This window comes from Balaenoptera ricei, chromosome 7 (genome assembly GCF_028023285.1).
Source record: "Balaenoptera ricei isolate mBalRic1 chromosome 7, mBalRic1.hap2, whole genome shotgun sequence".
Lineage (NCBI taxonomy): Eukaryota > Metazoa > Chordata > Mammalia > Artiodactyla > Balaenopteridae > Balaenoptera > Balaenoptera ricei.
The window spans coordinates 103,388,897-103,416,265 of NC_082645.1; the positions used below are offsets into that span (position 1 = coordinate 103,388,897).

The 27,369-nt window shown below is 51.1% G+C and overlaps 3 protein-coding genes across 8 annotated transcripts; 1 reads left to right on the forward strand and 2 right to left on the reverse strand.

Moving 5' to 3' along the window:
* Nucleotides 1-175: 175 nt before the first annotated feature.
* Nucleotides 176-9,768, reverse strand: ATG9A (autophagy related 9A). Of its 4 annotated transcripts, none has more exons than XM_059928734.1 (16): nucleotides 9,614-9,768; nucleotides 8,570-8,624; nucleotides 8,021-8,152; nucleotides 7,856-7,899; nucleotides 6,935-6,999; nucleotides 5,975-6,136; nucleotides 5,642-5,783; nucleotides 4,656-5,404; nucleotides 4,422-4,575; nucleotides 4,137-4,316; nucleotides 3,487-3,735; nucleotides 3,107-3,285; nucleotides 2,888-3,005; nucleotides 1,873-2,095; nucleotides 1,530-1,675; nucleotides 176-1,247 (listed from the first exon to the last, which is right to left on the reverse strand). In XM_059928734.1, the coding sequence occupies exons 3-16, from the start codon at nucleotides 8,121-8,123 to the stop codon at nucleotides 1,242-1,244; spliced, it is 2,520 nt and encodes an 839-aa protein (XP_059784717.1). In that variant the 5' UTR covers nucleotides 8,124-8,152; nucleotides 8,570-8,624; nucleotides 9,614-9,768; the 3' UTR covers nucleotides 176-1,241. The 4 variants fall into 4 exon arrangements, with proteins under 4 accessions (XP_059784717.1, XP_059784715.1, XP_059784718.1 ...); XM_059928732.1 differs by having other exon boundaries at nucleotides 8,570-8,627; XM_059928735.1 differs by lacking the exon at nucleotides 9,614-9,768 and adding an exon at nucleotides 9,268-9,505 and having other exon boundaries at nucleotides 8,570-8,627.
* A 206-nt stretch (nucleotides 9,769-9,974) lies between these two features.
* Nucleotides 9,975-16,882, forward strand: ANKZF1 (ankyrin repeat and zinc finger peptidyl tRNA hydrolase 1). The gene is given in 15 exon segments (XM_059928744.1): nucleotides 9,975-10,108; nucleotides 10,375-10,524; nucleotides 11,762-11,873; nucleotides 12,097-12,197; nucleotides 12,319-12,536; nucleotides 12,909-13,020; nucleotides 13,119-13,261; nucleotides 13,874-14,102; nucleotides 14,295-14,441; nucleotides 15,124-15,420; nucleotides 15,423-15,554; nucleotides 15,660-15,808; nucleotides 15,940-16,092; nucleotides 16,221-16,306; nucleotides 16,534-16,882. Coding segments are annotated over 14 exon segments (2,148 nt in total). The 5' UTR covers nucleotides 9,975-10,108; nucleotides 10,375-10,376; the 3' UTR covers nucleotides 16,655-16,882.
* GLB1L (galactosidase beta 1 like) lies at nucleotides 15,661-27,369 on the reverse strand. Of its 3 annotated transcripts, XR_009504302.1 has the most exons (19): nucleotides 27,164-27,369; nucleotides 25,666-25,792; nucleotides 25,318-25,484; nucleotides 24,912-25,062; nucleotides 24,354-24,414; nucleotides 20,473-20,567; nucleotides 20,200-20,374; nucleotides 20,053-20,111; nucleotides 19,828-19,949; nucleotides 19,678-19,718; nucleotides 19,362-19,480; nucleotides 18,968-19,042; nucleotides 18,759-18,848; nucleotides 18,515-18,628; nucleotides 18,095-18,226; nucleotides 17,402-17,617; nucleotides 16,878-17,237; nucleotides 15,914-16,432; nucleotides 15,661-15,813 (listed from the first exon to the last, which is right to left on the reverse strand). XR_009504302.1 is itself a non-coding variant. In XM_059928737.1 (17 exons), exons 2-17 carry the CDS (start codon nucleotides 25,732-25,734, stop codon nucleotides 16,974-16,976), a joined length of 1,950 nt encoding a protein of 649 aa, XP_059784720.1. In that variant the 5' UTR covers nucleotides 25,735-25,792; nucleotides 27,164-27,369; the 3' UTR covers nucleotides 16,809-16,973. The 3 variants fall into 3 exon arrangements, 2 of the variants coding, with proteins under 2 accessions (XP_059784720.1, XP_059784721.1); XM_059928737.1 differs by lacking the exons at nucleotides 15,661-15,813; nucleotides 15,914-16,432 and having other exon boundaries at nucleotides 16,809-17,237; XM_059928738.1 differs by lacking the exons at nucleotides 15,661-15,813; nucleotides 15,914-16,432 and having other exon boundaries at nucleotides 16,809-17,237; nucleotides 25,666-25,804.

A 27,369-nucleotide genomic window follows, 5' to 3' on the forward strand; every position in this document is an offset into this window, starting at 1 on the left:
ACCAGGGATCGGAAGCTGCCCTCTGCTCTCCCACTAGGTCGGTATATCCAAGCGATCGCATTGGCCAGCTTTCCCACAGGGCCGACCCGGTCCCTAGCCACCTGGGTGGTTCACACACACCCCACACCCCGCTTGCCCCCAGAACCTTGGCCACTCGAGACAACAAGCCGCGACCTGGTCAAAATCCCTTCTTTATTAAGGGTTGTCAAGCTGTACACGGTCCCCACCCCACTCCGCTGTAAGTTCGGGCAGCGTAGTTCACCGCTCACCCGCAGCGGACCGCAGCTGGGCGAGGGGTGGGGCTGAGGGAAGGAGCTGGGTCCCGGCATGCAATGCGGCAGCCCAAAGCGAAGCCGTCCTGTCGCCCCTCCATCCCCCTCTAGGGACAGTGGGATGCAGGCCAGAGCTCTCTTGCTGGTAGACAGCCAGTCGAGGGCACACTTCCAGCCCTGTCCATCCCATGTGCAGGTGGTGGGGGGGTACAATAAGCAGCAATAGGGGCCAGGAAGGCCTCAGTCTCCCGGGGGGCCCATCCTAAAAGTTGGAGAGGACAGCAAAGAATTTCCATCCTGCTCCTGCAATTTAGAAACTTCCTTCGTAGTGTCAAAAGATAGCATGAGGGGAGCTAGGAGCTAAAGCCGCCACACCAAGACAAAGCAAAAGCTGAACAGAAGGGGAACAAGCGAACAGAACAGGAGCAAGTGGCACACATGCCAGTGATGTGCAGGAAGCAGGGGAGAGGTGAGCAGGCTGCAGCACTGGGAGAGAACCGGGGGTGAGGTAAGGGCCACAGCCTGAGCTGCTCATCTGTTCAGGGTGCGGGGAGGGAGGCTGCAGAGGTTGAGGGTCCAGGCCCCACCTCCCCACTCCACAGTTGGCACAGGTTCTCCCTGCTTGGCAGCTTCTGTGGTGGGCAGTCCTCTGGAGACTTGCAGGGGTGGGTGCAAAGGTGGCAGTACTGGGGCTGGGCTGGGGACCAGTTTCTAGCACCACACTCTGAGCCAACGGGTGTCCTGGGGCTGAGGCTAGAGTCCTGTGTGCCCTGGTTCCTAGGCCCCCAATCTCTCTCCTGGGGCTGTGGCGAGCCCAGCATTGGCACCTTCCTTGGCCAGGCACAGACACACAAACACCACACACGTGGGGCCAGGCAACACTCAGAGGAGCCCTCCATGGCAGGCGGATGGGATGGCAGGGCAACGGTGGCCTCCATCCTGGGGCATAGGGACCCTCCTCAGCCTCGTCTATACCTGTGGAGAGAAAAGGGTTGGTAATGGAGATAGTCTTCAGCTATCTGCTTACACAGCAGAAGCCTGGAGATAAAGGAAACGGAAAACTTGATTCTTGAGGAGGTAAGCAAAGGAAAAATCAAGTCCTGGATTTCACAGCAGGTGAGGGAAGAAAAGTGTACTTTGGTGGGGAAGTTGCAGTATCTCTGCCCGAGAGGCCCACCTCCCTTCACATGAGAAGCTTTGACCTCAGCCTGGAAGTTACTGCTTCTGGCAGTTGTTTTTGGGTCTTGAAGCCCTTACCTTGTGCACCTGAGGGGGAAGCTCATCCTCTGAGCCCTCTTCAGGCACGGGCTCTGGGTGCCTTGATGCTGACTGCCCATCTTCAGCCCATCCTCCAAGGGGCAGCCGAGAGAAGTGAGAGGGAGCCCGGGGCACTGTTCCAGGATCTAAAGATACAAGTAAATACTCTTAGAATGAACACAAACAGGAACGAGGAGAAGGGTTCTGGGGCTTTTTGGGGTAGGTGGAGGTGCGGGGGAGGGATTAGTCTCCTTGGGTCCGGTCCCTCTGACTTCTTTCGTCCCCTAGAGGCCCCAGAAGGACCACCCTTCCCTGAAGACTCTATGTCCTTCCCAGTGGATACCTGTGATGCCTCCGTAGCGCCTCTGGAAGCCCCCCTGCAGGGCAGTGGTCTCAGGAGCTCCAGGCCGGGGTGCAGCACAGGGATAGCTGGCGGAGCAGGGGATAGGCTGGGGACCCCGGGCACCCTCTCCCCCCTCTTCGGGGGCACTCTCCCCACTCTCATCACTCTCCCGGCGGTGCCACACATGCCGCTCAGGTTCAGCCTGGGCCTGCTGCTTGTGGAGCTGAGAAGTGGGGGATTCATTAGTTGGGGACAGAAGAATATCTGTCTGAAATAGCTACCCTCCACCATGGTATCGGCCAGTTCCCATTTATACTGCCTCGCCTAGAATCACTGACCCAGGGTATCTGATGTGTTAATAATGTGTAACATACACGTGATATCTTACAGGTTAGATTCTCAGCAGATCCCTGGAACAAGCCTGTGCATAGATTGTAATAGCTCTCATTTTCCCCAGTCATTTGATTCTGGAACAAATTGGTTGTGAGTCTAAGTGCCAGGAACTCTTTTAGGTGCTAGGGATACAGCAGTGAACAAAATAGACAAAAATTCCAACTCCTGTGGGGCTTATATACTTGGGTGAAGTGGGGAAGGATAGATAATAAACAAATAAATAAGGGAAAAATACAGTGTCACATGGTGCTAAATGCTGTGGAGAGAAAAACAGAACAGGAAGGTTCAGGAAGGAAGGCAAGGGAGGTTTTTACTCAGGGTGGCCAGAGGTGGTCTCATGGGGAAAGAAAAGAGCACACTTGAATGAGAAGGAGGGAGCCCTGTGGATATGTCAGGGAAGTAGATTCTTGGCAGGGGAAACCACAAGTGCGGAAAAGCCCTGGGTGAAAGTAAGCTAGGCTAAAAAGGATAGGAAGAGAATATATGTGGGAATGGAGGTTGCAGAGCAGGTAAATGGCAGAGAAGAGATTTGAACCCAGGTCTTGCTTCACATCTAAAACCCTCTATTCTGTTTTCAGCTGCCACCTTGGTTCTACGACCCTGCCCCTTCCAGCCCACTCACCTGGTGCATATAGAGGGCATGCAGGCTCATCTCAGTGGATGCATATTCCGACAGCACCAGGCTCTGCAGCTGTCCTTCCCACACACTGCTCCCGGAGCTGGCTGTCCTGGCATCCACCCTGCCCCCCAGCACAGACAGCAGTCATCAACATTTCTGAGACCCACACAAATTGCTGGGGGCTACTGCCATGCCCTCCTCTCATGGCCCACCTCTACTCACCCAGAGCCTGTCATGGTGCTGGGAGCCCGGCCTGTGGGAGCCTGACCAGGCTGCAGAGGGGAGAAGGAGCGCAGGGCAGAGGCGACTTCAGCCCTGTGCCTGGAGCCCTGCAGGTCTCTGGGCAGTGGGGGGCCCCGGCAGGATGAGCCAGCTACCACATTTGCAATAAGGCTCAGTGGCTATGAAAGAAAAGGGTGGGTAGAATTCTCAGGGCATAGGGAGGCCTCTGGGTCCCCCAGTATTCTGCACATTAGGACCCAGTGGCACAGACTGGACAGAAGGAAACTGACCCGGTAGGCCCTTCCGCCCCATGCGCACGTCCCATGTCCCAGCTCCTGGAGTCCACTCTTCCTGTCATCTCCCAGTCCCTAGGAACGCACCTCAGACTCAGATTGTAAGGACTGGATGGACGTAAAGAGGGCATTTTCTGGGAGCAGACCCCCTTGGGCAAGGCCTGCAGCTGCTCCATCCCGCTGAACTTGCTCCTTGAGGAAACCTAGGAAGGCCGTGCTCTCACGTGGTGGCTGCCAGCCGGGGTTGGTGATGGCAAAGTGCATGAGCGACAACTCTGTCTTCCCATCTTCGGCTTGCTGGTACACTGAGGCCTCCGTCTGCCCACCGGATAGCCACTGTACAAGGGAGGCTGCAGTGAACAGGACTGTCCCCTTACAGGAACCCTTTTTGTACCTTTCCTGCTAGTGGGGAGGCCTTGCCCCTGGAGGACAGAGACCACAATGCACTGTTGTATCTTGTCCAGGGGCCCTGGTGCCCACCCCACAAGTGGCCACATGCCAGGCTAGCTGCTTGGTTTGTGCCTTTCAGGAAGCTTGGCCAAGGGTGCAAGTTTAAGGCTATAATCGAGCCCAGGCTCCTGTTTACAAAGCAGTGTGTGCCCTGGTACAGGGTTGCCCCAAGGCAGGGCTGCCTTTTTGTGATCTGTTGGCTCAGAAGGGTGCCTTTTTGCAGTTTGCCCAGACACTGTATATGCCAGCATCACCTCTGGCCAACTGCCTCCCTCCTTTCCTAATACCTGGGGGTGCCCATGCTGGCGAACGTCCATCTGAGCGAAGGAGCAGGTATCTCCAACACCAACGACCTCCACGGTGAAATTGCGGAAGAAGTCTATAATCTCCAGGGCCCGTGGGCGCAGGCAGAAGATGAGGATGAGGGGTGTGACAATGGGGCTCAGTAACTCCTCCAAGATGAACACCTAAAAGGGAAGGGATCAGGGTCACAAGAGAGCAGGAGAGAGCCCAGCCCTCGCCACCGGGCTATCAGCCAGTCTCTAGCAGGCCCTAACTCCAACTCCACTCACTGCCTTGTACTGGAAGAGCTGGGCAAACTCGTCCCGGGTCTGCGAGCGGTGGGCATTACCCTGCCAGTGGTCAGGCATGTAGTGGATGTGAGCGAGGATCACGCGGAGCAGCTGCTCAGGGCAGAACACCATGTGCTGGTCCGGAATAAAGGACCTAGTGGGATCAGGGTCATGGTGAGACATAAGCCCCCGGGAATGCTAGTTGGCTTGCTCCCACCTGCTCCCCTGGCCCACCTGCACACGGTCACGGTGACCCCCAGGAGCGTGACAGTGGTGAGGACGTGTTCCACAGCCAACACGTCTTCGTCGTAGATGGTGAGGGCAATAAGTACGGCCAGGATGGAGCCAGCAAAGAAGGCGCAGTTCTTGGCCAGCAGTGTCAGCAGAGGTGACAAGAAGCAATTCATGTACTTGGATGCGGGCTTGTAGCCTCGGTTGAGGCGGGACTGTAGCTCGTGCTCCAGCTCGTTGAAGTGGCGGAGGTAGCAGCGGCCGTAGAGGGACCAGCAACGTGCTCCCAGGGCCCCTGGCTCCCGCTTCAGCACCTCGGCGTAACTGAAAAAGGCATAGAGGATCTGCCAGATGAGGATGAGGGGGCACAGCAGGAAGTTGGCGATGCCAATCCACAGGATGCGGTTGCTGAGACGCTGGGCCAGCTCAAGCCGTTGTCCCCCACGTTTGTACTCAGCCTTGAGGCTCCATTCATTGAGAAACAGAGAGCCAGGTCCCCAAAAGAGGATCAGCTCGAAGTTGTACTTGAGGCCCCGAGTGAAGAAGACAACCTCCCCGAGACCGGGCAGGCGGAAGCGCAGAGGCAGGAGGGATTTGTTAACCAGTGCCACCATGTAGTTCTGGAAACGGAGGATGCGGTGGTAGATGTCCAGCTCTGTTAGCTCACGCTTGTGGATGCAGATCTGGTGCTCCTTCTGGGTCTGCACAATCCGGGCCTGTACTTCTTGCCACGTGCAGTATGGAAGTGCAGACTATGGGGTGGGGAAGAGACGAGGGATGGAAGGTGGGGTTGTTGCCTCGGCCCCTTGCCCTGCATGAGCTGTGAGGCTCAGGGGTCCTCTGAGTGGAGCCTTTAACCGGATGCTCCTTGATCTGCCAAGGACAGGTGAGGCTGCCCGATGCCTGGGAATACAACCGCCCCCCCCACTTCCCAAGCTGCAGAAGACGTCCTGGCCTGTGGTTGTAACTGCCCAACTTCCCAGTCTCACCATGGGGATGCGCAGAGCATGCAGGTAGAAGGAGTGGATCTCCCAGTAGCAGCAAATGTTATAGATGAACTTGATGAGCCGGTGAACCCAGAAGACACCAGCAATGACGAGGATGGTGATAAGGGAGCCATTTTCCTGAATCCTGGTGGGGAAAAGAAGGGGAGGAGGAGTGGCCCTTGAGGAGCCTTGGCAGACATGCTGCTGTCCTGAAGGATTTGGAGAGGCTGAGCCTGAGCCTGTGTTCTGGGGAATGTTACTGCCTCACACTCCACTCCACTCCCCACCTGCTAGCTGAACAACAGGCTCTGGTGCCCTCTGAACTGCAGCACTTACCTGGCACTACAGACTTGGGCAGGCAGAAAGGCATCTGGCAGAGTAACCTTGACAGGCTCGGTAGGGTGAAGACTGTGGTTCACCATCTTGTTGGCAAATAGGATGTCGTAGTCCACACAGCTGACCAGGAAGGTGGTGAAGGCAACCACAAAGAGGAACTGCCTGGGGAGTTGGGAAGAGAGGGCACAGTCCGAGAGTCAGAGAGATACCAGTGAAATAACATGGGAAAAAGGAAGAGTCTGGAAGCCCCAGACCAAGATTAGGGAGCAGCTTCTGGGGAAATGGGCTGGAGAACTCCCTGTGGGCTCTCTCTACTGCTTGGCCCCAGGAGACCCAAGCCAGCTCTTATTTTTTGCTCTTAGCTTCAGGCACCACAGAATCAGCCTGCTTTTCTACCTCATAGTAATCTCTGCCGCCACTCGCTGGACTCTTTCAAAGGTCTTAAATTGTGGTCTGTGGTCCCCAGTACCTGATTTCCTTTTGAGATGGTAGTTAGAAGCCCTTTGCGGATCTGAACTCTTTGCTTACGGAGGGAAGGTTTCCCAACCCCTTGACATTTGGCAAAGCCATATGGCTCCTTCCTCCTAGCAGGCTCTCTACTCAGCAGCAGGCCTAAGGTGCAACCAGGGCAGAACAGAGACATTTTTCTCAATTAAGTGGCTGGCATCTCTGACACCTCCTGCCTGAACCATGCCCATTCCACTAGAGCTCTGATGAAATGATCAAGTCTGACTTCTCTTTGTGGAAGAGATAGGACTTGGAAAGCTTTCCTTATAAGCGAGATTTAAAAAGATAAGGCTGTAAAATGGTGTCACACCCAGTCCTTAAACTATAAATGTTTGCAGAGTTTTGAGCCTAGGACTGACTTGCATTGGCGGTTTGGGCCAGGCGTTGAGCTCAAAGAGAGGAAACACTGAAATGTATTCCTTCGCCACATCGTCCATCCCTTCTTATACTTACATGAGCTCAAAGATCTCCCCGATGAGCATACAAGTGAAGCCATTCTTCTGGTGTAGATTATAAACGTGTAATTGTTAAGAAAAAGTGGTCTGTATAGACAGCAATTAAGAGCACAGGGACTTCCCTGGTGGCGCAGTGGTTAAGAATCTGCCTGCCAATGCAGGGGACATGAGTTCGATCCCTGGTCCGGGAAGATCCCACATGGAACTAAGCCCATGCGCCACAACTACTGAGCCTGCGCTCTAGAGCCCGTGAGCCACAACTACTGAAGCCCACGCTCCTAGAGCCCATGCTCTGCAACAAGAGAAGCCACCACAATGAGAAGTACGTGCACCGCAACAAAGAGTAGCCCCTGGTTGCCACAACTAGAGAAAGCCCGCGCAGAAATGAAGACCCAACACAGCATAAAAAAAATTAAAAAAAAAAAAAAAAAAAGAAGTACAGACTTTGGTGTCACATACCTGAGCTGAAGTCCTGGCTCCATGACTTTCAAGCTGTGTGACTTTGGCCAAGTTACTTAACCTCTCTAAGCTTTTGTCTGTAGTGGTGTGTTGGGAATAATAGCACCTGCCTCATAGGATTATTAGGTCTGAGATAGTGCATATAAAGTATTTAACACAGAACTGACACAGAATAAGTCAAATGACATTAATTATTATGGTTATTAGCATACCATCAAAAAGGAGAATCACCCTTAGAGAGAGAGGTTCCTTATAAACTAACACTACAAAATGCAAGGCACGTAGCTCTTGATAAATGTGAGGTATCATTATTTATAATGATCATTATTTCTCTAGCCTCTTTCAGGCTCAAGGTGCCTGAAAAGGATTAGACCCAAACCCACACCGACTTCTCATCAGGGGCCTGGCTTAGAGAGGGGCTAACGGTCCCAGAGCGCCAACACAGAGACACAAAGGATATTCGAGAGAAGAAGAGGTCAAGGTTTTCGATGTGGTGCCAAGGTGCTGTGGGTACAGGAGCAGAGATGTCAGAGCCCTGAAGAAGTGGAAGCCCCTGCTCCCTCAGTGATCCTCCACCAATTCTCCCCCCAAGCCCCAGCTCTGGCCGTCATGTCCAAGAACTCACACTTGCTCCCCTCAGGGACATGCACCAACAGGTCCTCCTCCCCGGGGGGTGAATCGCTGTAGGAGGCCTCTAGGCGCTGGTATTCAGTGTCAAACTGCGCCATCACCACCGCCCCCTGTCCACCTTGTCCACCTGGGGGTAATGAGGAAGGAGAGACCCAGGTTCAGACCCCTGGTGCTGTTCATCTTCTCCCCTGCCTACTAGACCAGAAATGAGTGAGAAGGAATCCTGGGCTTGGTCTCCACTACCAGTCTTCTTGGATCAAAGGCAGAGAAAGAGCAGTAACCCAAGGAGAGCAGCAAGCTCAGGGCTTGGGAGGCCCTCACTGACCAATGAGGTCAGTCATTCCCAGAGCCTTTATTGAGTGTCTACCGAGGCCTTGCTGGCCTGAAGGCAGATTCTGGCCCTGTGCGGGGTCTGCTTCATCTTCTATTCACTGGAGAGAAGGCGTCCTCCCCCTCCCCTCCTAGAGAAACCTTGGTCTCCCAAGAGACTAGCAGTTTGGAAGCACTTTGTAAACAGAGGTTTGAGATAAGCACATGGCCCTACCAGCTCCATGGGCAGTGTCTGCTCCACTCCAGCCCTCGATGCCCTGGCTCTGCAGCTGCTGGAGGAGAAGGTGTCAGGCCCCGGAGAGTGGGGAGTGGGAACAGAAATAAACCCAACCCTACCACCCCCCCATGCCCCACACTCAGGGGCGGCCAAGCAAGGGGCAGGGAGGCTGCAGTAGGAAAGAGGCACCCTTCCAGCCTAGGGCTATGCGTACTTCCTCTGGTTGTATTATACACGGCCACTCATTCAACTCTAGGGTCCCAAGAAGTGGCTTAATGAACCTGTGGAGACTGAGTCTGTACAGGGCTGGACTGTTTCTCCATGGCCCCACTTCAGCCTCAGAAATTAGATGGACCGTTCAGGGTCCACAAAGCCCCAAACCCAAAAGCCAAGAAGAGAGTCTTTTTCTAAAGAGGACCTTTCTGGTCAACTCCTTCCCTTGCTTCCCTAGCCCTAAAGAACCAGCAGGCAGGCAAAGTTCCTGGATGGGATATACTGATTGGGTCGGTGTAGACCCAGATCCTGGGTGAACTGTGGGTTGCCTTGGTCCTGGAGCCAGGCATGATCTAGGTGGCACTCAACCAGTCAGTGCAGACCCCGAGGCTGTGGAGCCCTGCCCAGCCAGGCCCCGGTGGGATTCCCTGGGTTAGTGAGAACCCTGGGTCCTAAGCTGACCAAGCCCTCAGGGAACTCACCACTTACTGGGTCAGTGTAGACCCAGGGCCCATAGAGCCCCTGCCAGCCGGGCCTGGGCTCAGGGGTTCCTGCGAACGTTGGAGGAATCGATCCAGTCCGACAGCCGATACCCGCAGGTGGGCTGGGTTGCCTCCCTACACCCAGCTGCCACGACCCGAGCCCAGCGCGCCCCCAGATCGCCCGGCCACCGGCAAAGGGCTCGGCTCCCAACAGCGGACAACCCTGTGCGCGGCCCCGTCGCTCGCGCGCGCCCCAGTCCGCGCGCCCCCGCTATCAAAACATTCCGGCTGCGCGCCCCCGCCCCGCCCGCGGCGCCCCTTCCCCGGTTACTCGCCGCGAGCTCACTTAGGGCTCCGAGGGCACCCCTGGCCAGGCCCGAGCCGGGCCGTGAGATTTCGGTATCCGGTCTCGCGTTTCACCTCAGGGACGGCGACCCGGGTGATTCCAGGGGCTCCGTCGGCTCCACTGGGCTCAGCCCGACCCGGAGCAGTAGGCCCGGCGTCTGCCACTCACTGTCACCCGCAGTTAGCCTGACCAATGAACATGGTGGGTGGAGACACGACGGCCAATCTCGGCGTCTAGGGCGGGACTAAAGGCTAGAGGCGGGCCTTGGAAGTCAGGGGACCAATTGTGCGCTCTACGTGGGGCGGGGTTCAGGTGCGGGCGACGCCTTTTGTCCTCTTCGCTGCCCCGTAGTGACGAGATTGTTGTGCTTTTGCAGAAATCCGTGCTTCGAACTGTAGACGGCTGTGTCACTCCGCTCCCCGGGACCTTTGCGGCAGCTTCTGAGGGCGGGGACGAGTTCACGCGGTTTAGTCACTGCTGGAGGTGGTCGCACGGGTAATGAGGAGCGGTTGGTTAAGGAACCTCAGTGATTTTAATTCTGTTGGACTGGATTTGGTTGCTGAATGCGCCTCCATTTCACTCTTGTGTGGTCCGAGACTGGGTGGTGTGAGAAAGCGGGCTGGGGTCACGTATTAACCCCTGGCACCAGGGTGAGGGCCGTGGTGCCTTGCGGCGTGGGGGAGACCAAGTCATGCTGGCGGGAGACGCGGCATAGGATCTTGCTTTGGGGAGCTCTGTTTCTTAACCGCCTTTCTGCTCAGCCATGTCGCCGGCTCCAGCTGCAGCCCAGGCGTCTGTGTCGGTCTCCCTGTTTGACCTCAAGGCGGATACTCCGGTCCTTCAGGGCCTGCGCCTGGTGAGCCACGCTCCCGGAGAGGCTCTGGCCCAGGCTCTGCAGACTTCGTTTCCAGGTATCTGGGAAGGTTTGGGGTGGACCCGTGAGGGACGTGACAGGGCTCCTTAGAGCTTATTGCTCCTTCAGGGAACACATTCTTATTGGTGTTTCCCAGCTTAGGAGCCCTTGTTGACATCTCCTTCTACTGGATAAAATTTATCAACCCCCAACTGCAGAGTGTTTGTTTTTTACTTTTCCATTTAAGCTGAAGTTTGTGTATATGTTTCTTAACTATTATGAATTTAAGGCAACATTTGTACGTGTAAAATTAAAGTCTATATTTTGGTCAAAAAAAAAAATTCACTCGATCTCTGGATTTCTAGAACAGGCTCCTGAATTGTCTCCAAACAAATCTCTTGACATTGTTTATGCCTCATCACATTACCACCACTGCCTGCAAAAACACTTCAAAATTCCTTGACATAGTCCAAATTTAACTATTCCAATCAAATCATTCCTTCTTGCTGAATATAAAACAACTTACTCTTGGTTTCATACAGCTTTAGTTTGGTTGTTTCTCTTGTACCTTTTTAAAAAACAAACTGCACACTGTAATTGGAAATACAAGCTAAAAAAGTGGCACTTGGGAAGTGATTTTTTCACAGTTAAAAAGAATTTTAACCTTACCAGAAATCATTTTCTAGGATTTCTCCAAAAAATCCCTTTGGTTAATTTACATACAATGTTTGATTTATATTCATTTTACGTACATCTTTTCAGAAGCATATTTATTGTATAAAGTGATTGCTGTGCTATTCGTTTCATTATTACTAGATTGTAAATTTTTTTTTTTTTTTAATCCAGGTACTTGTCTTTTTTTTTTTTTAATTTTTATTTATTTATTTATGGCTGTGTTGGATCTTCGTTTCTGTGCGAGGGCTTTCTCTAGTTGTGGCAAGCGGGGGCCACTCTTCATCGCGGTGCGCGGGCCTCTCACTATCGCGGCCTCTCTTGTTGTGGAGCACGGGCTCCAGACGCGCAGGCTCAGTAATTGTGGCTCACGGGCCCAGCCGCTCCGCGGCATGTGGGATCTTCCCAGACCAGGGCTCGAACCCATGTCCCCTGCATTGGCAGGCAGATTCTCAACCACTGTGCCACCAGGGAAGCCCAGATTGTAAATTTCTTGAAGGCAAGGACATGCCATCTCTTTCTTTTGTATCCTCCTCTGCTTTGTATATCAGACACTGAATGTAATCCTAGATACTGTGGATTTGGGCTCCTTTTCTACCTCTGTTTACCCTCCCCTTATTTAGGTTCAGGGGAGAGAATAAGTCCAGAAAGAAAACCACTCCAGGGTCCTCTGGATATTTCAGAAAAGTTGTTTTGTTCAACCTGTGACCAGACCTTCCAGAACCACCAGAACAGGTAAAAGACCAGGTACAGAGCTAAATGGTGGAAGCAAAGGTGTAATGGTGGGTGGGGAGAGGTAGACATTTGTCTTTAATTAATAAAGTTCCATGTTTTAACTAAGAAAGTTAGTGTTACCTGGTCATACTTCCTGGAGTTCTGTTAGAGGTCTTGGATACCATAAAAGGCCAGGCTGGGGCATGCTTCCACACTGTGTTTCCTTCTTTGCCTCCTACTAGAGGGAACATTATAAGCTTGACTGGCATCAGTTTAACCTAAAGCAGCATCTCAAGGACAAGCCTCTCCTGTCTGCCCTGGACTTTGAAAAGCAGAGCTCCACAGGTGATGACTGTTGGGAGACCTGTGTGGGGATAGGTCATGGGGATGGAGAAAGACCCTAGTTTAGGAGCTTGAGGAAAGGTCAAAGATGGGACACCAAACTTGCGTTATCTCATGTTCTGAGGAGATCTTTCCAGCATCTCAGGATCAGAAGACTCGGACTTAGCCAGTGAGGAGGACTTGCAGATACTGGATGAGGAGAGGGCTGAGTTTGAGAAGCCTAACTGACCCCGAGGCTTCCACCCCCATCGGGTTCTTTTCCAGAATGCCCAGGGCCAGTTTCTTTATGCCTACTGCTGTGTCCTAGGCCCTCGCCAGGCAAGTGCCAGCACAGGTTGTGTGGTCAACTCCAGCCTTCTGTACACTCAGCCTAGATTTTTCCCTCAGCACAGTCCATGTCTCACTTCTTTCCTTCCTTCCTGTTGGGAGTGGGTATCACACTTGACAGCACAGTCTTGGATTGAACTGGCTTGAATCTTAGAAGGGTCAAGTGTAATGGAATTAAGTTTGGAAATAGACCAATCTAGGTTTGAATTGTGGTTCTACCACTTGATCTTGACTACCTCCACAAGCCTCAAATTTTCTTATTTGTAAAATGGAGACAAATAAGTTGTATTAAAAGAGATGATGCATGTGAAGCACTTAGCATTGGCACTTATTTCTTGCTGTCAGTAAGTGCCCCAGATATGTTTGTGCTGCTCCTCCGTCATCCAGGTGCCCCCAGAAGAAGCAGAACTGCTGCTACAGAACCTGCAAAGTGGAGGTCCCAGGGACTGCGTGGTGCTCGTGGCTGCCGCTGGGCACTTTGCTGGTGCTGTTTTCAGGGGTGAGAGGGTGCTGCATGGGGTAAGGATGGAATGGATCCTGGTAGCCTGGGAGTACCAGCTGGTTTCCAGTACTGAGTCTGTGCTGTCTACAGACAAGAAGTGTTGACACACAAAACCTTTCACCGCTACACAGTGCAGGCCAAGTGGGGCACAGCCCAGGGGCTTCAGGATGCCCGGGGTGCGGCTTCCCACTCTGCTGGAGCCAACCTGAGGCGCTACAGTGAAGCCGTGCCGTATTAGGTGAGTTAAGTGTCCAGATCTGGTGCTCCTCTAATCCACACTTTTCCCTCTCAACTGATTAAATGTTACAGTAGGGAGGCTGGTTCCGGTATCCTCCGTCTTGGTTATTTTTGGGTAGATGAAGGTAGAATGGGGTGAATGCCCAGGAGTCTTAGTCCTGTCATTCTCCCTCCATTATCTTCTTTCTTTCTTTCTTTTTGGCTGCATTGGGTCTTCATTGCTGCGCGCGGGCTTTCTCTAGTTGCAGCGAGTGGGGGCTACTCTTCGTTGCGGTATGCGGGCTTCTCATTGCGGTGGCTTCTCTTGTTTCAGAACACGGGCTCTAGGCATATGGGCTTCAGTAGTTGTGGCACGAGGGCTCTAGAGTGCAGCCTCAGTAGTTGTGGTGCACGGGCTTAGTTGCTCCACAGCATGTGGGATCTTCCCGGACCAGGGCTCGAACCCGTGTCCCCTGCATTGGCAAGCGGATTCTTAACCACTGTGCCACCAGGGAAGCTCCTTCCATTATCTTCTACCTCCCACTCCCTACACGTGATCTGTGGGTCATTTTTTGGTTGGAGATTTAAAAGTAGCAAGTGAAGAGATGCAGGGCTGAGTTACTTTCTTCTCTAGGATGTTCGTGACCTGCTGGCAGGGCCAGACTGGGCTAAGGTGCTGGAGAAGGCTGGGACGATACTGATGCGTGCACCCCACTCTGGCCGGTCCTTGTTCTTTGGAGGCCGTGAGGCTCCCCTGCAACGTGGGGATCCCCGACTTTGGGATATCCCCCTCGCTACCCACAGACCCACCTTCCAAGAGCTACAGCGTGTGCTCCATAAGCTGACCACCTTGCATGTCCATGGTGAGCCTTCTGTCCAGATCCCCAGACTCCCTAGACCTTCCCGTACCTCCCAGCCCAAGCCTCGGCTTCTCATTTGTGCATCCAGATGATTTTCTAGCCCTCGTACTGCAGTCCGATGGCATCTTCATTGAGAGAAACCTGGGCTGTCTTCTCCTCAGCTAAATTTGAGAACCATCTTTTGTTTTATGGCAGGCGAAGACCCCCGGGAGACAGTCAGGTTGGATTTACCTCAGACACACTGGAAGACAATGAGAGAAAGGAAGGCCATTGAGGAAGAAAGAAAGGTTTGCAGTGATGAAAATGAGGCACTCAGGCGGAATGAGGAAGCTCCCAAACAGGGTTTGATCACCATCTGGCAATTGTCAGATCTCTCTCGGGGTCTGTCCTAGAACTGCAGTAGCAAATCCCCTACTGTCATAACTTATTCACTTCCCTATTTGTAGGTAAACCCTTACATACTACACACACACACACACACAGGTCTGTTTATAGTGTGGGGTATGTGGTAGCAATTACACGTTTTCTGACTTTTCCAAATCTATCATCTCTTTTGCTCATTGATGTATCCCTAGTACTTTGAAAAGCCTTAGCATGAAGTCGATGCTTGAACGTGTGTTGTGTGGATCTTACATAATTTACCTGTCTTCTTGGACGCTCTGGTTTGGGCTAAGGGCTGCTTGCCTCGCTGCAGACCGCTGGCCTGCATGGCTGTCCCTGCTCGCACTTTCCTCTGTTGGGCACCACCCTAAGGCTGTCCTGGGGGTGTCCAGGGACTCTTGTCCCTGCATAGCTTCTTCTGGGCCTGTCCTTGTCTGGGCTGCGAGCCTCATTTCTGCATGTGATACTAATGGCTTCAGCTCTTGATGGGCTACTTTATCTTGGGTGACAAAATACAAACAATTTTATTTCAAGTGATCTGGATTATCTCTCTATGTACATTCTTATGCATCTGGGGCAGCCCACAACCTTCTACCCTCTGCTTATTCCTTAGATGGATCTAACATAGCAAATTTTTCCCTAGGTTCAGAGTCAGAGGGAGAGGATGGCTCCCAGGTAGAGTTGGAGCTAGCAGAGGTGATACTGGGGACGCTGGATCTTCGTGAATTTGAGGTATTGCCCAAGCAGAGGAGGAGAAAAAGGAATAAGAGGGAGAGAAACCAAGACCTGGAGGCTGGGGCGCAAATGACTCTTTCCTAGCAACCTCAAGAAGATGAGGCCTTTTCAGAGTCAGCCCCTTTGGGGCCTTTCCCAGATGAGGCCAAGTCCCCTGGTCAGCCAGAGCTCTGGGATGTGCTTTTGGCTGCTTGCCGAGCTGGAGATGGGGGATGCTGACGCTCCGGCTAGCTGCCAGCCCCGTGGACCCTGGAGTTCTGTCTCTGCTCAGTGCCCCCTTGGGCTCTGGTGGCTTCACCCTCCTGCACGCAGCTGCCGCAGCTGGGAGAGACTCAGTAAGTAAGGGCCCTCGTGCCGACCCCTCCTGACAATGATCTTGGCACCAGCTACTTGGCAGTATTTCCCCTGGTCTGCTTGGGTGATGTTGGGAGGAACAGGAGGCAGGTGATGTTCAACTCATTTTTTGGGTTTTCGCACCTAGGGACTCCCGGACCCAGCCACCGTACACAGTTGCAGCTGACAAATCAACACGTAATGAGTTCCGGAGGTTCATGGAGAAGAATCCAGATGCTTATGATTACAGCAAAGCTCAGGTCAGCTGGAAGAGGAAGGAGCAGAGTGGGAAGGCATCAGAGATGCTGGCTAGATCTTTTCTGTTTTCTTACAGTTTTACCAAGGATAGTTTGTATAGGTCTTACCTTATACCTTCCCAGAAATCCTCCAGGTGCCAGGGCCACTGACGGCGGAAATGGAGGCGCGGCAGGCCATTCGGAAAAGGGAGCAGAAGGCAGCCCGGCGGCAGTGGGAGGAGTGGCAGGCGCAGAAGCGGAAGCAGGAAGAGCAGCGGAGATTTGCTGCCCTCAGCGACTGAGGGAAGGTGAGGCTGGAGGTTCTTTCTTCCCCAGCAACACCTCCTTAGAGGTCTGATCAGTGTGCAGCATCACTTCTTGGGTACCCTCTGCACCACTGGGGCCTTGTCCTTAACACAACTTCTCTTCCCCTCAGGGAGCTCTGGCTGCAGAGCGCCGACTGGCTGCCCAGTTGGGAGCCCCTACCCCTCAGGTCCCCGACCCTGCCATCATCAACGTTCGGTACGTAGAGGGGGTGGGCGTGAGTGGGTAGGTTGTGATGAGTTAGAGGCCATTCTGGACAAGTAGAATGCGTGCCTGCTCAGTGTTCAGAAAGGTTGTTGAGGGGATTTGAGACACTCTGGGAACCTTTGGAATAAAAACAGAAGTGGCAGGAGGAGGGATAGGGAAGGCTTGGATTAGAAAGTTTCTGGGATACCTCTCCAGCCATTTTTCTTCCTCTTGTTCAGACGCCGCTGAAGCTGTGGGACATCCCTCCAAGGCCTCATATTCCCTTTCACTACTTTTTCTTTCCGCTCCACACGCTGCCTCCAGGATCATCGCTGTCGGGCTGGGAAGCCCTCTTCCTGATCTCTTACAGCTCCACCTGGGGCCAACTCTAGGCTCTGAGAGGGCACATACACACTGGTCCTAGGTTTCTTCTTCCCCACGGAACCAGAGTATTTGGAAGACTGGGGTGAGGGACATTCAGGAACCAGGGCAAAGACAGGGCCATAGAGGTGTGTGGAGCTGGTACTGTCTCTGGAATTTTAATCACAATAAAGTTTGGCAAGGAAACTGCACTTGTACTTACACTCAGACCTGTGGCCTTTGTTTCCTTATGGTCACCATGGCTAGCACCAAGGGATCCTGCCCACTCCATGTCCCAGGTCCAAGGGTTACCTTTCTTTCAGTGCCCACTTAACTCCATCGGTTCAGAGGCACTTTCAGCTGAGAGGGAATAGATGTATGTCTTATGCATAGTGCTATTGAGGATAGGCCTATCCAGGAATTGGATTTGGGGCTGAAGAGGCACATTTTCTAGCTCCAGCAACGTGATTTTGTTGAGGGCTCCCCTAGGAAACAGCAGGGGTCTTGGCACGTAGAGGGTCTGTTGTGGCCCCCTCTTTGTCCAGTAGCGGCCCAAGTTAAACCCATTGATCCAGACTTGGCCCTGGGGAGGAGGAAGGAGAGGGATATAAAGGATCAGCTCTCAAAGGGGTAGAATTATCCCCTTTGAGGTTTCTAATCAGAGGAATAATTTCTGCTCTCCCTCCTTCCATGATTTTCCTCTCTTAGCACCCTACTCCCCAGCCCCACCCTCACCATCAGCAATACCTTGGTCCATCCAGGTAGAAAGAGAAATGTGTCCCCGCCTGAGCCTAAAATTGGGAAGGTTGTAGAGTAGAAGGTGGGGCCAGAGGGAGTTTGAGGATGTGAGCTTTTCAGCAACTGGTTGGGAAACCACCACTTTACAAGATTATCAACTTTCAGAGGGAACATCAGCCACTGGGTAAGGACTGTTTGCCCCAGAACTGGTGGCTCCAGTAGGCCCTGTGAAGAAGGCAAACGAAAATTCATCATTCTCTAAGTTCTAAGGCCAACCTATCCCTACTCAAGCCCTGGGATGCAACTAGTGGCCATGTCCAGATCCCCACAAGCTGCTACTTTGCTGCCTAAGCCCTAAGGACATAGCTCTTGTTTATCTTCCATTAGGCCCCTATCTTTCCAAGGGAGTTCGGTCAATAAGAATATTGGGGGGTGGGAATTCCCTGGTGGTCCAGTGGTTAAGACTCTGTGCTCCCAGTACAGGGGGCCTGGGTTCAATCCCTGGTCAGGGAACTAGATCCTGCATGCCACAACTAAAGATTCTGCATGCTGCAACTAAAAAAGATGGCGCGTGCCGCAACGAAGATCCCACATGCAGCAAGTAAGGCCTGGCGCAGCCAAATAATTAACTAATTAATTAATTTTAAAAATGAAATTAAAAAAAAGAGTATGGGGGCAAGGGAGTGGGCATAGCTAGCTCACCTTGAAGTCACTGCTGTTAGACCCGAAACTGAGCCTCCCCATGTTCTCCAGCAAGACATCCAGTTTGGCCCCCTTTTTCCCCGTCAAAAATAGGTTGCGTTTCATGTTTCGTTCCAAAACACCCTGAAACACCTGTGGATAAGAGTATCTGTGAAAGGGAGGAGCTCAGCATCTAGCCTGTGGCCACCACACAGGAAGCCACATTAGGACGCTGATTTAGAGGGCAAAGAGAATGTAGCCCTTCGGTCACTTATCCATTCATAATGGAACCTTATCCTTAGTCAAACTCTTCCTCATCCCAGCTTATCCCCTCAAATGTGAGCAGGCAGTGGGAAAAGGTAGATATGGGAAAGTTAAGACTAAAGTGTGCTGGGGAGGAGAGGAAATGGGCTCAGAGGTAGCCTGGTATTAGGTTCTCACCCCATCCACCATCACGTAGGCACGGTCATGGACTCCACTGTTTGGCACCCAGAATTGTGTTGGCTCAGAAACAGTATGGGTCAGATAGGTCCGGTACAACATATACCCATGGTCCTGTGTGTGTAAGAATAAGTTTATAAGCTGTGCTGAGAGATAAGAAAGGATACTGTGGGGAAGATGCATAGCTGAGGGAACCCTTGGTATAGCTGTTGCCATACCAACCGGATGGGGGATTATGCTTTACCTGGTTGACAGCCTCAAAGGTCATTGGCAGGATTGAATGGATGGGCCCTTGGGGGCATAGGAAGTCTAGGAAAGCCAGCAAATTCCCATCCTATTAGAATAAGGGGAAAGTATCAGAATATGAGAGAACTTTCAGAATAGAGGGTAGGACAGGCTGGGCTATTTAGAGAATAAAGGGGTAGAATTAGAGAGTAATGGGGAGAAGCTTACCAGGTGTAGGCTCAAAGGTCCAAGCGTCATCTTGGGGCTGGGGGGAGGTAAAGGTCCCAAGGGAACTTCCTGGAACTGAGCCCAAATTCTCTCAGGAGCCATAGGAAAACCACACAAAGAACCCCTATTCCAAGACCCTAGTGCAGGATTCTTAACTGGGGGTCCAGGGAAGGGCTTCAGGGGTCATGAAGATTCTGTAATTTTACACATATTTGTGTGTATCTCCCCTGGGAATCCCATTTGGGTGGGTGAGAAATGCTGCCATAGGGTGCTCAGAGGGCTCTCTGGCCCAGACAACAGCCACTGATTTATGGGATCCCTTTACAAACAATTTGGGTACTCCCTCCCCCCAAATTAATAAAAGCCTTTGGTGCTTAATGAAGTGGTAGGGCACCTTGCTGATGACATTTCGAATAGCAAAAAGCTTAGGTGTGGGGTCCCCTGCTTCAGATATGGGTGCATCGTAGTCGTAGCTGGTAGTAATTGGAAGAAAGCGTCCCTTCTCATCAGCACCTGGCCAAACCAATTTAATTAATTCAATATATCTTTCAGGTGATAGGCACTAAGCAAAGACATGCATGCAGAGGATTTTGCTATCAGAAGGGGCAGCAGTGGCCATATCCAGCTTCTAGAATCCTAATCTGTGCAGCCCGCAGATTCTAATTCCTTGCTGCCTCCCTGCTGCCACCCCAGGGACCATCTGGACTCACCATTCCAGTATCCAAAGTTGGTGCCTCCATGGTACATGTACCTAGAGTGGGGGAGAGCAGGGGGAAAGGTAAAAGCTGACCCACTGAATCTTAACCTTCATCCCCAGCACCCAGTTACAGATTCATGCTGGCCCCGGTGTCTCCAGTTACATGTTCACACTGGCTCCCAACTTTAGCATGTTCTCTAGTCCTTTGGTTACAGCTGGTACGGAGCGTGTAGAGTGATTCTGGCCCCAGTAATCCAGCCAGCCGGTGTAGTACTCAGAGTTCACCTACAGCGTGAAGTGAAAGGAGCTGTGAGCCAGATGGGAACCGAGCTCAACCCATTTCCCACGCTGACACCTGCTTTGATTGCCCTCCCCTCTGGCTCCTCACCAATGGCCCGCGGGGTTCATACTTCCGAAGCAGGGCAAAGATTTTGGTCATGTTGTCAGCTGCAGAAAGGAGGCAAAGGTGAAAGATAAGCAACGTGGAACAGGTGCCCCTTCCCCAGACTTCACTCCGAACCCTTGCTCAGGAGACCTGGGCCAAAATCTATAGTGGTATAGAGTCCCTGGAGGGAGCCACATTTGAGGCCTTCAGGGCCATCTGTGGTGAAGAGCAAGATCTTGTCTCCAAGCAGTGCACGGAAGAGCCCAGCAAGGTGTCTCATGTAGCTCATGTCACAGGCCCTGTAGCTACCGTATTCATTCTCCACCTGCCAGGGGAAAGGAAAAGTGGAGATCAGCTATGAGGTGGAGAAATTAAGGACACCGGCACCTCCTTCCCCTAGCCCAGTCAACTTTCCACTTGTACCTGAATGCTAATGATGTTGCCCCCATTGTGGTAGAGCCATGGATGTATCTTGGGCAGCAAGACCTTGAACCAGGAGTCCACTGCGGCAAGGAAGTCTAAAGGAAGGGGCAGTGCTCTGCTCATCAGGGCACCACCACTTCTGCAGCCCCCACCCCTAGCATCAGTGCTAGCAACTTCAGTGCTGCCTGAACTCTGGGCTGCACTTTGCATCCCACTTGTCCACAGCTGTGTCTGGGAAGCAGTGACTTGTCAGAAGAATCTCTGAACCCTAAGCACTTGTATAGTTGCATGGCAATGAAATTTGAGCATAGGAAACAAAGTAGTATTTCTTGTAAATTCATTTTTTAAATGTAAGAAAACTGTTAAAACACATCACATGGAGCTGTTATTATGTAATCATATATACTTGAGATTGCTATGAAGTAGCATGGGAGTTTACAAAAGTGTAGAATATCTGACCTGCACCCTGATGTAACTGACAGTCCAGGAGATTTAAGTCATCAAATGGAAGATCATTATATTAGGTATCATGCCTTAAATTCTCAACTCCTATTGGTGATTTCTGTTGACTCACCCTCAGAAGACTCATGCATGACCTCTGCCTCCTTACCTAAGCAACTCCAACTCAGGCTTCAGGTCTTAAATTTCACTTCCCCAAGAAAACCTCTGATATCCTAGATGAGGGTAGATTCCCCCTGTTACACACTCTCACATCACCTCCTACTTCCCTTTCGAGTGCTTAACAAATTATAATTAAGCATTTATTTCTGTAATTGTTTCCTGTTGGTCTCCCCCACTAGTGAGCAGGAACCTTGTCTGTCAGGTTCATTTGCTGCATCCCTGTCATTGAGGACAATGCTTAGCAGATAGCGGACTCTCAAAGGTGGAGTCAACGAAAGATATTTTAGAGGGTATTTTTATATTCTTAAAACATTTAATTCCTTTACATTTTGTGTTCCGTATAAAGGAGGCCCAGGTTGTTTTGCCTCCTTTAATCCAAGCATACATTAACTCTCATTCAACAGGTATTTATGGGTGCTCACTATGCACTAAGCAGTGTTCTAGGTGTTAGGGATACAGAATGGAACAAAATGGACAAAGATCTCTGTCCTTGTGGAATTTCCTTTCCAGTGAGGGAGGCAGTGAATTAAATAATCAGGTAAAATATGTAGTGTGTTAATGCCAAGGAGAAAAAATTAAGCAGGGAAGGAGGATATAAAATGGTGGGGCGAAGGGAGCTTAAATTTTAGAGGGTGGCCCAGGGAAGGCATCAGCGAGGTCATTCTGCAGGAAGATAGTGGCAGTACCACCTGCAAAGGCCTCAAGGCAGGAACAGCAGAGAAGCCAGCATGAACAATGGGGAGAAGAGTGGATGTCAGGGAGGTGACGGGGCCAATTAGGTAGGACCTAATAGACCATTTTAAGGAATCCATGGTTCGTATTCTGAATGAGTTGAGAACCTATTGGAGAGGTTTAGACAGAGAAATGACATGATCTAAAATATATATTTAAACATATTTTAAGAGGATCACACTGACTGCTGAATTAAGAATAGACTACATGGGGGAGGGACAAAAAAGGGAAACCAGTTAGGAAGGTATTAAAGTAATCCAGCTGAGAGAGGTGGTTTGGACCAGGGTGGTGGCAATGGGGGCGATGAAAAGTAATTGAATTCAATATATTTTGAGGGTGAAGCTCACAGGATTTTCTGATGGACTGAATGAGGGGCCTGAGAGAAAGACAGGTGTGAAAAATTCCACCACAGTGTTTAGCCCGATCAGTTGGAAAATGGACTTGCCATTAACTGAGACAGGGAGAGTGTATGAATAGCTGGTTTGGAAGGAACTTAGTTGTATCTGTATGCCTTTTAGACCTCCAAATGCAGAAGTCAAGTAGGCAGTTGGATATATGTTTTTGGAAGCCGAGGGAAGGTCCTGACTGGAGATATATATTTCAGAATCATTAGCTATCAGATGGAATTTAAAGCCATGCAAATCGATGAGATCATAAAGGGAGTAAATATATATGGAAAAGAGAAGTGTCTAAGGACTGAGCCCTGACACACCCCAGTATTTAGTGGAAAGGGAAATGGAGAAGGATCGGTAAGAGACTGAGAAGGAGTGGTCGGAAAGATTGTAGGGGGAGGGGCAGGGACCAAATAAGTGTGCTATCATGGAAATAGAAGAGTATTTCAAAGGACAAAGTGATCAACTGGGCTGAATGCTGCTGACTGGTCAAGGGGGATAAGATCTGCGACATCACCATGGATTCAGCAATGAAGAGGTCACTGGTTTTCTTGAGAAAAACAGAGATTGCATGTTGTTTTTCCATCAATACTTTATCATTTTAAATGTATTTCATAGTTGAGTTTTGGAAATGCTATAAGTGGCATAAAGCTCTCCAGCACCCTAAGAAGTGAAACAGCACCTGGAGAGTCCCCAGCAGATATAAGGAATTTTGACCTTTTTAAAACAGTAAACTTTTTAAAAGATGTAAAGCAGATAGAATTATTCCCTGCTCTAATGACTTCCTACTTGCACCTGAAATGAAATCCAAACACCTTGAAATATTGGGCATCTCATCTTTTGTTTCTCACGCTCTTTCCCTAGGTGATATCTCAGTACGCATGGATTTAAATGCCATCTTTACACCGATGACTCCCAAATTTATACCTCTAGCTCAGACCTCCTCCTAAGCTCCACATTCACACATCCTATTGCTTACTTAATATCCTCCCTTGAGTGATAAAAATTTAACATGACCAGAACAGAACCATTGTTTCTTCCCCAAAAGTTGTTCTTTTGCCACCCCTTGTCTTCTCTAGCTTCCCTAAGTCAATAAATGGCACCACAATCTTGACTGGCCAGAAACTTGATTTCTTTCTTTCCTCATCCTACCCACACTGCCCCCACCCCTCCCCCTCTCATCAAAATCTGTCAGTAGAGTCCTGGTGATTTTTATCTCCAACCTATAGCTCAGTTCTGCCCTCTTCTTTCTATTTCCACCACTATCACAGTCCAGAAGCCATCATCTCTCTCCTCAGCTACAATCATAGTCTCCCAGTTAAGTTTCTCCACCTCTACCCTTGCTCCCCTCAATCCATTTTCCACATCCAGGCTAACGTAATCTAAAAACAAATCAGATAATTCTGGTTAAACTCTTTCAATGACTTTCTACTGTGCTTATAATAAAATGCAAACCCCTTACAGTGGCCTGTAAGATCCTGCATTAACAGTCCCTGTCTATCTACAATTTCTTGTCATACTACTCTCACTTACCCACTGTGCTCCAGCCATGCTGGCCTCAACCATGCCATGTTACTTCCTATCTCTGGGCCTTAAAAGACACCATATCCGGGAACTCCCTGGCGGTCCAGTGGTTAGGACTTCACACTTTCACTGATGAGGGCCCATTCAATCCCTGGTCTGGGAACTAAGATCCTACAAGCCCTGAGGCGCAGCCAAAAATAAATGAATTAATTAATTATAAAAAAAATACATCATTCCCTCTACCTGGTCGTTCTCACCTCACTCTTCATATGACCGGTGCTTTCCCTTCCCTAGAGTAACTGAAATGTCATCGTCTCAGGAAAGCCTTTTCTGGCCTTCCTACCCAAAAGACGCCCTGTTATTCACTATCTCAACTCCTTGTCTATTTTCTTGTGTAGTATTTTTAAATAATCTTATAAGTTTGGGGTTTTTTAAAATTAATGTTTCTCCCAGACTGGGTCTGTCTGGTCCCCCAGTTCCTAGCGTTCTGCTGGGCATGATGAAAACAGTAAATATTTGAATGAATGATCTCTGTTTTGGGCACTCAAATGACCCATTTTGTTGTTGTCCTTTGCTTTTTTCTGTGTCAAGTCTTTTTTTTTCTCAACTCACCTGGATCTGAGGTTCTCAGATGAATTTTAGGTTTTCGAAGCAACCAGGCTGGGAGACCCCCCTGAGACAAACATAAGGAAAACAGAGACGTGAGTGGGGGACTTCCCTGGTGGCACAGTGGTTAAGAATCCACCTGCCAATGCAGGTGACATGGGTTCGAGCCCTGGTCCGGGAAGATCCCACATGCTGAAGAGCAACTAAGCCCGTGCACCACAACTACTGAGCCCACATGCCACAACTACTGAAGCCTGCGCGCCTAGAGCCCGTGCTCCACAACAAGACAAGCCATTGCAATGAGAAGCCCGCACACCACAAAGAAATGTAGCCCCACTCACTGCAACTAGAGAAAGCCCGTGCAGCAACAAAGACCCAACGCAGCCAAAAAAAAAAAAAAAAAAGAAGTGACTGGGCTTTGTTGTCTGGGAGTGGAGTAGGGGAGATAAGAAGGGAGGAAGTTGAGTATAGTGATGGAAGTGGCCCTAGAGTGGGGGCAGATGCGAGCAGTCTGGGAACTGCACTTGGGAGGCTTTGCTTCTATCCATTCTCCAACTAACTCACCATCTCCCACTCTGCACAGATGTAAGGTCCTGGTCTCAGTATGACCAACAGGTTCGCTAAAGTTGCCTCTTTCAGAAATGCAAAGAGGTCACGGCTGCCATTAAATTTATAGACCCCAGGCTCCGGCTCGTGGTAGTTCCAGGGCACATAACTGAGAAAGGAAGAGGTTAACAAGGGCCCAAGGCAGGGAGATGCCGGGGAGGCCTATGGGCTCAGGCCTTGCAGGGAATCTCCAGGAAGCTGTTGAAAGGAGGTCCTGGCCCACCCTTTCCCACCCTTGTCTGGGACGCCCTGGAGCTAGAACCCCTCTCATACGCAGCCAGTCTTCCTGTCCTGATCCCCTTCTTAAGGGGGTGGTAGGAAGGGTAAATCCCACCCTTCCATGGCTCTCGGGAGCACTTCTTACAACTGTACGGCGTTGAGGCCACTCATTCGCATCTTGAAAAGCCGGTCTGCCCAAAGCACCCGCGGTACCCGAAAGTAGTGCAGGCTGCCAGACACGTAGCGGAACGGGGCCCCATCCAGGAGGAATCTGTCATGATCCGGATCCACTACAAACGACCGAGTGTCTGCCTGCAAGGGGAGAGACGGTGCTCAGCTGTGATCTGGAGTCGGGGGTCAGCGTCTGCAAAGAGCAGAGGAGATGGAACTAGCCCTTCCCGGTATTCTGTTGTTTTCACTTTCGTTCTCTCCTCCGCCAGATCCGATCCCGTCTCCCCGCACCCAGCCGGCTGGTTCGATACTCTCATCCTACCTGGGGCAGCAGCAGCGTCAGGAGTGGCAGCAGCAGGGAGGGAAGGCAGAGCAGCTTCTTGGGAGCCATGGCGCTTTCGGGGCTCTTCTAGTCAGAGACGGTGGTCCGACCGTCACGTGGCGGATTCCTGGGAGGGAACCTCAGCGAGCAAGTGGGCGGAGACCACCTCAAGTTGCCAGGCGAATTAGTCTGGACTTTGTCTACAGCCTGCAGCTACCCGCTACTCTACTAGTTTGTAAAATCCTCTACATCTTGCTACTCAAAGTGCAGTTCATGAGCCAGCTTCACCAGCCTCACCTGGGAGCTTGTTAGAAATGCAGAGTCTCAGATCCTACCTCAAACCTATAGAATCAGATTTTGTAGTTTGACAAGTTTTCCAGGTGCTCCTAAGCAAACTCAAGATTGAGAAGCTGGGACTTCCCTGGTGGTCCAGTGGGTAAGACTCTGTGCTCCCAATGCACTAGATCCCACATGCCACAACTAAGAGCCCACATGCCACAACTAAGAGCCCATATGCCACAACTAAGACCAGCGCAGCCAAATAAATAAAGATTGAGAAGCAGTGCTCTACTACACTGAGCCCCCTGAGGGTGGGGAGAGTCTTATCCATCCTGAATCCTCTGCTTCTATCACAGGGCCCGGCACATAGCAGGTTAAATCTAGATGAATGTCAGAAACAGGTTCAGAACCAAGGGAAACCAGAGGAAAGGGGGTGTGGGGGGGGACCAGATTACAAGAGGGATCTTTTTCCTAGAGAGTCCTGTCCTGCTTCAACAAAAGAGACCATCTAGGCCATCCTATTTTCTTTGGATGTGCACCCCTTTCCAATTTATCCCTGCCTGCTTAGGCAAGAGACGTCAAGGACAACTGCTTGGTTCCAAGGCTTGGGAATTTGTGAATTTCCATTACTCCTGCCTTCACAGTCCCAAGCCTGGGATGTGAGGACCAGGATAATATTATTATTATTATTAATTTCTGCTTATTGACACTGCTGAGGGCTATGTGTCAAATACTGTGCTAAGCACTTTACCTCTCATTTAATCTTCAAACAACTCCATGAGGCAGATGATTATCATTCCCATTTTACTGATGAGGAGATTGAAGGATACAAATATTAAGTAGCCTGTTAAAGGTCACACAACTAGTTTAGTAGAGCTGGGATTTCAACAAGGCAGTCTGGCCTCACAGTTCATGCACTTAACCTTAGGTACTATTATACCTATCTTACAGTGAGGGAAAGTGAGCCTCCCAGAGGTTAAGTAACTTGTCCAGGTCACACAGCTAATAGGCTATTAAGACAGGATTCAGACCCTAGTCTGTCAAGAGCCTGAGCTCTTAACCACTGCGACTGCGGTAATGGGATACAGGCCAGAGCCCTCAAGGTTGTACTGATCAGAGCTCCAGGGGTCCAGGCCGCCAGCACCCGCGCCTCTCAGCATCCACCTCGGGCTGGACCGTAGTTGGCTACCCAGTGCGCGGGAGGTATGACGCCTCCTACCTCTGGCATTGGGAGATGGAGGTCCTGGAGGGCCTCGGGCCGAGCCCGGCTTTGCTCCCCTTTGGCGTAGGTGCCTCCGTCTTGACCCCTATTGAAGGCCAGGTGTGGAACCCTCACTCGGGTCCTGGGACCCGTCCTCCCCCAGGCCTAGCCAGCCCCGGGCTTCTCAGCTCCACGCCCCCACATCTTCTGGGTGCCCAGCGGTT

Coding starts and splice junctions, on each gene's coding strand:
- ATG9A (XM_059928736.1), bottom strand. CDS start 8,123: ATGGCGCAGTTTGACACTGAATACCAGCGCCTAGAGGCCTCCTACAGC. Junction 2,096..2,887: donor ATGCCCTCTATATGCACCAG/GTGAGTGGGCTG, acceptor CCCACTTCTCAG/CTCCACAAGCAGCAGGCCCA. Junction 1,676..1,872: donor GCGCTACGGAGGCATCACAG/GTATCCACTGGG, acceptor TTGTATCTTTAG/ATCCTGGAACAGTGCCCCGG.
- GLB1L (XM_059928737.1), bottom strand. CDS start 25,734: ATGGCTCCCAAGAAGCTGCTCTGCCTTCCCTCCCTGCTGCTGCCACTC. Junction 20,375..20,472: donor GCAACATCATTAGCATTCAG/GTACAAGTGGAA, acceptor TTCCCCTGGCAG/GTGGAGAATGAATACGGTAG. Junction 20,112..20,199: donor CACTATAGATTTTGGCCCAG/GTCTCCTGAGCA, acceptor TCCTTTCTGCAG/CTGACAACATGACCAAAATC.